Here is an 11,255-nt window from a genome sequence, read left to right as displayed (position 1 = left end):
AGAAAAGGAAAGATACTATTTGTATTGCCCTCGCTGATGACTCATGCGATGAACCAAAGATCAGGATGAACAAGGTTGTGAGGTCGAACCTGAGGGTTAGGCTTGGAGATGTGGTGTCTGTACACCAGTGTCCTGATGTCAAGTATGGAAAACGTGTGCACATCCTGCCCATAGATGACACAATTGAAGGGGTCACTGGCAATCTCTTTGATGCCTACTTGAAGCGTGAGCTTATTCTAAACCTATTATTCCAAGCCAGTATCAGAAATTAATCTGTCATACTACTAATACTACAGTTAGTCCTTAGTGATGATTTTTACATAAGACTTCTAAGTTCTTCATTTTGAATTTGATAGGGAAAGTGTCATGTTTTCAAAACAATTTCTCACCCTATTAATTTTGAGTTGGTTCCGGACGTTGCTACCTTTCTTCCTTCTTAGGTTTTAATTGCTATGCAAAATCTGTACACTATACTTAAAAGAAACTATCTCATTGACTTGTCTCTGCTTTATTTTTGGCATTCCCCTATCCCATTGGTGCTAAGAATCCTTTTTGTGTTCCTGTGTCAACGTACCTTTATTGTTTCTATTTTGCATTTGTGAGATGATAGCTATAATTCATGAAAGAAGTTGGGGGTTGCCTTGTTCTACTGATTTATTTATGATAAATGTGCTGCTATCTTAGCAATAGTGTGAAGCAGTACTGCTTAATATATGCGTGTGGACATCTAGTAGTTAATGATTTATACAGCTGGCTCTTACTGGTCAATTGTGATACATGATTGTTACTGTGGAAGTTCTTAGATTTTTTTGAAGCACAGCAATATCATTGTCTATGTTCTTATGATTACTCTATCCTCGTAACATAAGTTTTTATGCAAGAAAAGATAACCCTTGTTGGTTCTTTGGTGGAAACTCTAAACATGGTTCTTGCAATTCCCTGCCTTTTGTTTTATAGTTATGATATCCTACATTTGATTTCTTGTTAATTTCTTTTTGTGTGCACGATGCAGCTTATTTCCTGGAGGCATATCGCCCAGTGAGGAAGGGTGATCTCTTCCTTGTAAGAGGGGGAATGAGAAGTGTGGAGTTCAAAGTTATTGAAACTGATCCACCGGAGTACTGTGTGGTCGCTCCAGACACAGAGATCTTCTGTGAGGGAGAGCCTGTGAGAAGGGAGGATGAGAATAGATTAGATGAAGTTGGTTATGATGATGTTGGTGGTGTTAGAAAACAAATGGCTCAGATTCGGGAGTTAGTGGAGCTTCCATTGAGACACCCACAACTATTCAAATCAATTGGTGTGAAACCACCGAAAGGTATTCTGCTGTATGGACCTCCTGGTTCTGGGAAGACTCTTATTGCCCGAGCAGTGGCTAATGAAACTGGTGCTTTCTTCTTCTGTATTAATGGACCTGAAATCATGTCAAAATTGGCTGGAGAGAGCGAGAGCAATCTCAGAAAAGCGTTTGAGGAAGCGGAGAAGAATGCACCTTCGATTATATTTATCGACGAAATTGATTCGATTGCTCCAAAGCGAGAGAAGACAAACGGAGAGGTTGAGAGGAGGATTGTATCCCAGCTCTTGACACTCATGGATGGACTAAAATCCCGGGCACATGTTATTGTCATGGGGGCTACAAATCGACCCAATAGCATTGACCCTGCTCTGAGGAGGTTTGGCAGATTTGATAGGGAAATCGATATCGGTGTTCCAGATGAAGTTGGGCGCCTTGAGGTTCTTCGTATTCATACCAAGAACATGAGGCTTGCTGAAGATGTAAATAACAAACACAGTAACTGAATTTCACACGTTCCTTTTCTGTTTTGCTGCTCCATTTATTTAATTTAAATTCTGTGTTTGTATGCAGGTTGATTTGGAAAGAATTGCCAAGGATACCCATGGTTATGTTGGTGCTGATTTAGCAGCGCTTTGCACTGAGGCTGCACTTCAATGCATCAGAGAAAAGATGGATGTGATTGATTTGGAAGATGAGACAATAGATGCTGAGATACTCAACTCCATGGCAGTGACTGATGAACACTTCAAGACTGCTCTTGGAACAAGCAACCCATCTGCTTTGCGTGAAACAGTAAGTCTTGACCCTTAGTTGTTTGTTATGGGCATCTTTTGTTTTTATGACTCTGACTAGCAATTTATGATCAGGTTGTCGAAGTTCCTAATGTTAGTTGGGAAGATATTGGTGGTCTTGAGACTGTTAAGAGAGAGCTGCAGGAGGTAATTGCTGTTTTTCTAAAGTGTTGTATTTGTTTTTGTAAATGTTTTTTGTTTTCTATTTGAATGTTAATGTAACCATTGCACTGTCTTATTTAGACCGTTCAATATCCAGTGGAGCACCCAGAGAAATTTGAGAAGTTTGGAATGTCACCATCAAAGGGAGTTCTGTTCTACGGTCCCCCTGGATGTGGAAAAACTCTTCTGGCTAAAGCTATTGCCAATGAATGCCAGGCAAACTTCATCAGCGTCAAGGGTCCTGAATTGCTTACAATGTGGTTTGGTGAGAGTGAGGCCAATGTACGAGAAATTTTTGACAAAGCTCGCCAATCTGCTCCTTGTGTCTTGTTCTTTGATGAACTTGACTCAATTGCAACTCAGGTTCATTCACTTCTTTAGAGTGCATATGAATTTTACCCTTTTCTAGAACATGGTGATCATATGGCGTGTGACAACTATTCAGTGATTCTAGTCGTTGGAGATGTCAATCATTATGGATGTGTTGTTTCATTAGGGATGTGTGTATAATCCAACAAGTCAGATGTATTTTTTTTGCTTCTTGCTTACACTGTGCCATGTCACACTTGCAGAGAGGAAGCAGTGTGGGAGATGCGGGGGGTGCTGCTGATAGAGTTTTGAACCAGCTTCTGACAGAGATGGATGGCATGTCTGCAAAGAAAACTGTTTTCATAATTGGGGCAACTAACAGACCTGACATCATAGACCCTGCCCTATTGCGTCCAGGGCGTCTTGATCAGTTGATCTATATCCCTCTTCCTGACGAGGAGTCTCGCTTTCAGATTTACAAATCTTGCTTGAGGAAATCACCAGTCTCTAAAGATGTTGACCTCAGAGCACTCGCCAAGTATACACAGGGTTTCAGTGGTGCTGATATTACAGAAATATGCCAGCGTGCCTGCAAATATGCCATAAGAGAGAACATTGAGAAAGTATGCTTCAGATTTGTTTACTGCTACTACTATTATTCTCTTATCATGTTTTAACTAGCTGTCCTGTTACACTGAGATTTATTTGGGATCTGTCTCTTGTAGGATATCGAGAGGGAGAGGAGGCGAAGCGAGAACCCTGAGGCTATGGAGGAAGATGTTGAGGATGAGGTGGCAGAGATCAAGGCATCACACTTTGAGGAATCCATGAAATATGCCCGTCGGAGTGTTAGTGATGCTGACATCCGCAAGTATCAGGCGTTTGCTCAAACACTGCAACAGTCAAGAGGGTTTGGATCTGAATTCAGGTTTGCTGAAGCTAGCGCCGGGGCAACTGGATCCGATCCGTTTGCAGCTTCTGCTGGCGGGGCTGATGAAGATGACCTTTATAGCTAAGTTACCTTAAAGTTGTATGTCTTGTAGATTTGGGCCCTAATATGTGTATTAGGTTAAATCGATGTATGTTTTCTTAAAGTTCCTTCGGAATTTTTTATTGGGTCCAAAGGTGGCCTTGTGACTCGGTCACTTGAAGATTTCTTTTCGGCCCTTTCAAGTCGAATGAACTTTTTATCTTGTTTTGTAAGATTATAATTGGCAACCATCCGAAATTAAAGTTACATCTCAATGGCAAATTGACTTTCCAATTTATCTTAAAGATTATCGTGCTATTTGCAGCTCGGGAGTTTATGAACATTGAACCATGTCATCTACTCGTAAGGTCCTGAGTTATGCGATTTGTCTTTAGAAGTAATGTCTATTGTGGACTTCAACTTCAAATTTTCAATTTCTGATCAAAATATTTCTCTACTTTTTAAATACTAAATTATATTAAATAATGTTGAGGGCAGATCCTAACCAATTCGCAATCCAATAATTTGAAAGAGTAACCATTTGAAGTATGCGACCAGTGACTGTTCTTTCATTTCCAGGGCCGAAGGGTCTTGATACCGTTGAAAATGTCCCTCCATTTGCTAGCCTCTTCGCTTCACAATCTACCGCCCAAACTTTTCTTCTGTAACATTTATGTTTGTTGGGTTTATCTAGCACAAATAAATATAGAAAATATCCATGAATTTAGTTTATATAAAAGTTTGAAGTGGTTGCATCCTTCGTTCTTTTTACACTTCAATTACCGGAGGGGGAGAAAAAAATGAGTTTTGGGATACTATAAAATTTTAGATGAGCATGACACCTTGTAATATATTATTTTCTCAAAATAAATTTATCTTATTGTTTTGTTTGCAAAGTAGGCTTAAGTTACCGAATCACATAAATTTCATGTATGTGTTCTTACGTGATTGATTGTGCTTATTCTTTTATCTTTATCCATTTGCTAATTGTTTCGAAATTTAGGGCTATTTTCATTAGAGTATTACATTACTAATTATCTAGATGACAAATATTTATAGATATCACATTACATCAACTATTATCAAATTATCTCTTGCTTGTAAAAAACGAATCAAGATAATGTTTATCAATAATTACTTTTATGTCTCGATTAAACCAACCTATATTATAAAGTTTAGAGTGTTTTTCTATCATGAGCTTATGTGTCGATTAAGCCAACTTCTCTACTGCTTTAATTGACACCACATTCTTATAATTCTAGCTGTTGATGATCAAATTACATGCCTTGTCCTTGATGATACAAAGTGAATGGAAAATACTAGTGCATATTCATTCGAATCACTTGTAAGAGCAAGCAAGTTCTTTTGGATTACTAAGGTAACACCGCCATTACCTTGCAAAATCTCTTTACTACCATCTGAATCATCATAAGCTGGATCACTTATCTTCTTATTAGTTTTTTCTATTATTATATTTTTACTTGGATGACTTTAGCTTATGACACTTAAAAATTTTATGCCTCAATTCACCACATTTGAGAAAATTTAAAAATAAATCCATCACTAGAACCTTAACTTGTGGTTTGTTTAGTTGCTGATTCAAGTTAAACAAATAATTTTTGTCAGGTAAGTGCGCGTGCCTTTACTATTCTAGTTAGATTGAAAACCGCTTTTGTTAATCACCCTAAAACCCTTCTATTTCTCCATAATTAAAGCCCTCTGATAGGCTTCTAAAACTATCCACAAAGATTGTAAACATTACATGTCTTGGATAGATTGCTATAATCCACTCAGGTACTTGAAAATCCACTACTTTTCTATTTCTTATATATCATTTCTAGCTGTTAATTTGTAGAAATTATCTGTGTACTCATCAACAATCCTCCCACCTTATCTCAATATATAGAGTTGCTGGTACAAAGTCTAAGTATACTTCAAAGGAAAAAATTCTCCTTCATCTTCTTTCCAACTTTTTTTAATCATTTTATCTGCCTTGTCTTTCTCTTCAATTGCTCACACCAAGCAAAAGCTCACCCCTTCAATTGCTTCAACCAAGTAGAAGTTCGCCCTTTCAATGTGATGATGATTAGCTTTACCCTCATTTGCTCTAGAAATTCCATGTACTTGAAAACCCTCTCTACATGAAAACCCTCTCTATTTCATTCAACTAATCGATAAACTTCTTTTCTTACAAGGTTTCTACAAACTTAATGAGCTTTACCCAAAACCCTACATCTTTATAATACTTATCCTGAATAAAAGGATATTCTTTCTACTCTTACATTTGAAATATTTTTTAAAAAATGATTATAGATCCATGATCACTCTTATCATCACGATCCTTAAGGTTCCTCATTGTCACAATTTGAAGGGTTAGTTATGCAATATTTTTTGTATACCTTTTATCATTAGTTTTTAGACATCTATTTTCTAAAAGATAAGCTCTTGATCCCCAAACATGAACATCTCTTATTCTGTAACCTCTTCTAACCATGATTATTTAACAACATATAATATTTAACCATCAGGACTCGTTGAGTTTTGATATCAACATATATAGAAACTACATAAGAAAGACAATAAGTAAAAACAACACATAATTCTGCCAAATAAAACCACCATACAAAAACTTTAATTCAAAATTTTATTATTGGATATTTTATCTTCAAGTACTATTTCTCTCTAAGAGTTTTGCAACTCTTTAAATAAACCTAAACAAATGACAAAATCTAGAAATAAAGGGAAAACATTAAAAGTCCTAAACAAACTAGGAAATAAAAAAAATAAAGAGGAAAAATAAGAAAATTAACTTGAACAACACCTTCTATACCTTATTTAGAGGTCTTTCAAACTTAATTAGTTATGACTAGTAAACCTCTGTATAAAACTACACCCGTGAAATCTCATAGTAATATGTGAGCACGATTTAACTCTCAAATCAAAAGTTGTAGGTCTTTTTGTTATGCCAATCACTTTGTGTAACCTAAGTATCTTATTGGGATTTCAGTCTATAAATTTTCCTACAAGACTATCTATATAGCTTAATTATGGCAAATCTATAACTAAATGATTAGAAGCACTTACATCAACCTCTATGTTATAGGAATGCTATTATTGCCCGGGCTATTTCTAATGAAATTGATGCTTTCTTCTTTTATTGATGTTGAAATCATGTTAAAAGTGGTTAAAAAGAGTGAAAGCAATATCAAAAAAGCATTTGAAAAAACATAAAAGAGTGCATCTTTAATTATATTTATCAAAAAATTTGATTCGATTGCTCCCAAATAAAAGAAGATGAATAAAGAGGTTGAGAGGAGGATTGTATCATAACTCCTCCTCTTAACACATGAATGAGCTAAAATCATGGGTATATGTTATTGTAATTAGGCCTAAAAATTAGCCCAATAACATTTACCTTACTCTAAAGATGTTTTGGAGATTTGATAGGTAAATGGATATCGATGATCTAAATGAAGTTAGATGTTTTGAGGTTCTTAGTAGTCATACTAAGAACATAAAGCTTGCTGGAGATGTAATTAATAAATAACATCACCTTTCATTCATTCCTTTTCAGGTTATGTCTTCAAGGATGACAAGAATTGTGACTCCTTTTCTTCTTCAAAAATAGATTATAGCTAGAGTAACTGATTCACCATTAATAATATTGGCCATTTGAGCTAAAACACTAGGTATGGATGTGTCAAGAATGAAATCTTTTTCAATTTCTTTTTATTATTGACTTGAATAATTCCCACCTTAAACTACCTCTCCTCTACATTTTTGCCTTCTTGTTATTAGTGAGAGTTAAACAAAAAGCAACTAATAATAACCTAATTGTTTATGTACCTTGTACACAATCTCTTGATAATTATTTGAACAAACTCTAAAAGTAATAAAAATTTTTAACTTTTCCATACTAGAATATATGCTTATCAATATATGCTTAATCAACTAGAACATCATGCCACCAATTTTTAACATCACATGTAAGTCTGTGTATGACAGATCCTATTTTTTGACAACATAGAGTCTTATTCAAATAAAATTAGGTTTTAAACTTTAACAACCAACCAATAAATCTCTTATTTGAAGATTCTTATTAAAGAAAGAAAGGAACTTCATCAAAATTAAAAATATGTATACGAAAAGTTTGATTATGAACTAGGGTTGTTCATAGTCCGATTTGGTTTGTCCTAAAAAACCAACTGAATTGAGATATTTGACTTTAGAAAATATAAATTGGACCAAATCAAAAACTAGTTCAAATGAAACCAGTTTGGTTCGGTCAATACTGATGTTTTTGGAATAAAACTAGGAAACCTAATCCCAACATTCCTGAATAATTCATCTAGAAATATAAGATCATGACAAGATATGAAGATAATTACTCTTGCTACTCTTGGTGCAATAGAGTATAACATTGTATCGGCTTCATTGAAGCATGTTAAGACTACTTCATTTATTCATAAATCAAAAGTATTTGTGTTAAAAAGGAGAAAAAAACATGATATTAATTATACTTAATAGCAAAATTATTTTTCTAACACTATCAACTTTTATAATTCATTACACAAACCATGAAATGTCTCAGAGGTTAATAAAACACACACACACACACACACACACACACACACACACACACACACACACATATATATATATATCCTAGAGAATTTTAAATAATCAACTAACTCAATAATGCCTAGATTGTATATTATCGCCACTAATTAAAAGATAAAATTAAAGATTAAGTTTGAAAGAAGTCTTCAAACAAGAGGAGAGAATGAGAGAAAAGAAGTTAGAGGGAGATAAAGAGGTGAGTTTGGTCGAACTTGACAATGCAGGTGGCCTTTGAGATAAAAAGATATAGCAAATGAAGATGTAATGAGAGGGGGGGACTATGAGATATGGTAGAGCAGATGCAGAGGGAAAGGGAAAAAAACAAAAGATGGTTAAGGGGGAATTATGAGATATGGCAAAGTAGATGCATAGAGATGATTTTGTTGGGTGATGTCTTTTTTATGAAGGGGGGAGGGGCTACTTTAGGGTTAGGTTAATTAGTGGTAAATATTTAATATTGCAAAGTAGATGCATAGAGATGATTTTGTTGGGTGATGTCTTTTTTATGAAGGGGGGAGGGGCTACTTTAGGGGTAGGTTAATTAGTGGGAAATATTTAATATTTATACCCTTTTATTTGTAGAATTATTAGGTTCTTTTTGTAAGGTTTAGTTCAATTTAATGGTTTCAATTTTTGAAACCAAAATTGATCTAGAATGAATTGATTTTATGGTTTTAAAAATTAGTTTAATTAGGTTTTTCTTTTGGTTCATTTTTTTTAGTTATTTTAGTTGATTAGTTTTTTTTAAACACCCCTATTATAAACTAAGTTTTTAGTGTATCTCCTATCATATACATCACTTTCTAAATAGACATGATGTCTATAAGAATTTGTAGGAATAGATCTAGGATTTGATCATCCTAAGACAAGTCTTTAATTACATCCATTTCCTTGTTATAAGTCTTATTAGTGCCTCCCCCTTGTTCTTAATTCATTTGCTCAATCAAGTCTATTGTGGAATGCTCTTGTTAATCAAATATTTATGGTAGGGTTCTTCACATGACCTCTTGAATCTTTAGAGTCTCCTAGATGGCTTACACTCCTATATTGTGGGGTGAGAAGTTGTTACCAATACCTTCATCTATCAAATAGACCAATTTGCTCTAATACCAATAAAACCCATTGGACGCTGAATAATTTCTTGTCCTGAATGAAATTCATTAGATCAGTAAGATTATAAAAAATTAAGTTTCATTTTAATTGCCAATGACTTGTAAATTAGTTACCAATTAAGTTTCCAATTTGATTTAAAGACAACTTAGATGTCTATAGAAATATATATCCATCTTGTCTACTCATTATTAGTGTTTGAGTTGTGCAATTCTTCCAAGCTTTTTATTGTTTTTTTAGGATCATTTAATGGAGAAATTAATAGTACTATCTATTGTGTTCACATTTTAGTTTGTTGAACAAAATATGACCATACTTTATGAAAACCAAATCATAGGTAAGTAATTTTTTGGGTGAAGAATGGGATATGAATAAAAGAAAATTTATAGAAAGGCACATTATGAAATGAAATAATTCATGTGCTTCTCTAGTCACCATTAGAAAATTGAATTACATTGATGGAATATTCCATATGTGTCAAAGTTGTGTTTTCGTTAGTAAAAATATTTTTGATAAATTCTTTGAAGGAATTGTTTTATCGGCTAGTATTGTGTGAATGATTAAATGATTACATATCTATTAGTAATTTCATTGTTAATTTAATCACTGATGGTTAGGTTGACAAAATATTCTTATCAATGATAAAAATATACAATGATCAATTTGTGTTGGTGTATCAGTAGGTAAATATTACCAATGAATCGTAAACATATAAATCATCAATAATATATTGATCTGTTTGACAGATACATGATAAAATCACCGATAACCGTGTTTTGTTGGTGATTTCATTAGTCTACATCAAAGCACGTAGTTGCTCTCAATAATTCTCAAATGAAAATTGACATCTTGTACTAACAGAATAATTAATGGAGTTTTTATATTCATCGGTGTTTTTTTTAGTGGTGTACTAATTTGTTTTTTTAATACTAGCAAAAAAAATTTGAATTGGAGAAGCATTAAACAACATTAAATAAAAAATTCTAACTTGAAGAATACATTTAATATTATTAATTCAACTAATTACAAATGTTTATAAACATTAAAAAAGGCTGCAGATGGAGATGGAGGTGAAGGGGGAATGAGAGGAAAATTTCTTGGAGGTTAGTAAGGAGGAGGATAATGACTAAACATATATATAATTATCTCCTCCTATTATTGCCTTTTTTATTCATACTTTATCTCCATTATAGCCCTCAAAGCACCAATTCATTTTTTTTTTAAACTATCCTTCCTTTGTATAACACCATCAAAGTCTGGATGAAGTTTAAAACTTATAATAAACACTTTTGTTTGACTGCCCATAAACTATTGCACATTTCTTTTTAACTATCCTTTCTTTGTATATGTGTTTCCATATATAACTCCATTGAAGTTGGCTCGCGTCTAAGTTATGTATCCTATAAAATAAATCATTAATTAAACATTATTACCAATAATAACTATCATTTTAAGAAAAATATTTAAAAATAAAACAAGTACTTTTAACAAGTGCTTTTCTTGGTAAGTAAAAGAAACGACTTGCTGGTATGCTTATTAATGAAACCATGAGTTTCCTTATTTTTGTTCGAGGGACCCACTCTATAAATGCTTTGTAAAAACCTACAACGTGAAGAACTCTAGATATCTCTCATAGCTACCTTTTGTGTTGTAAGGAGGTCCACAATTCTTCCACTTCTTAAAGTCATATGACTTGGTGTATCTTCTAACATAGGTGTGTTAGTCATACCAGAAATCACGCAACTTGGTTCATAGATTTGTTAAACAAAAAAAATATAACAAAAAAAGATTACAATTTAATAAAAAAATATATACTTCACATGTTAAAACCTACCTAATTGTGTTGTGATTTTTCTAGATTTGCCTTGTCGCCCTAAAGTTTGCCTCATCTTACTAAGATTTTTCCTTGCAATTATTTTTATAAAATAATTAGTTTCTAAATAATAAAATCTTTTATTAATGACAAGTATTAATTATATATGTACTAATCTTA

The 11,255-nt window shown here is 33.5% G+C and overlaps 1 protein-coding gene across 2 annotated transcripts in view; it reads left to right on the top strand.

The window, feature by feature from the left end:
- LOC105121696 (cell division cycle protein 48 homolog) overlaps nucleotides 1–3,830 on the top strand; it is a 4,885-nt gene extending 1,055 nt beyond the window's left edge. The window contains exons 3-9 of one of the 2 annotated variants that reach the window (XM_011020431.1): nucleotides 3–225; nucleotides 1,013–1,779; nucleotides 1,871–2,092; nucleotides 2,167–2,238; nucleotides 2,335–2,616; nucleotides 2,826–3,185; nucleotides 3,288–3,830. In XM_011020431.1, the coding sequence (XP_011018733.1) occupies nucleotides 3–225; nucleotides 1,013–1,779; nucleotides 1,871–2,092; nucleotides 2,167–2,238; nucleotides 2,335–2,616; nucleotides 2,826–3,185; nucleotides 3,288–3,578 (2,217 nt within the window). In that variant the 3' untranslated portion in view covers nucleotides 3,579–3,830. Of the gene's footprint in view, nucleotides 226–1,012; nucleotides 1,780–1,870; nucleotides 2,093–2,166; nucleotides 2,239–2,334; nucleotides 2,617–2,825; nucleotides 3,186–3,287 lie in introns of both variants that reach the window. The other variant, XM_011020430.1, reaches the window with a different exon arrangement.
- The last annotated feature ends 7,425 nt before the right edge of the window (nucleotides 3,831–11,255 follow it).

This window comes from Populus euphratica, unplaced genomic scaffold, assembly GCF_000495115.2.
Source record: "Populus euphratica unplaced genomic scaffold, PopEup_1.0 scaffold46.1, whole genome shotgun sequence".
Lineage (NCBI taxonomy): Eukaryota > Viridiplantae > Streptophyta > Magnoliopsida > Malpighiales > Salicaceae > Populus > Populus euphratica.
The sequence above is the reverse complement of the archived record's forward strand: the minus strand, read 5'-3'. Positions and strand labels throughout refer to the sequence as shown.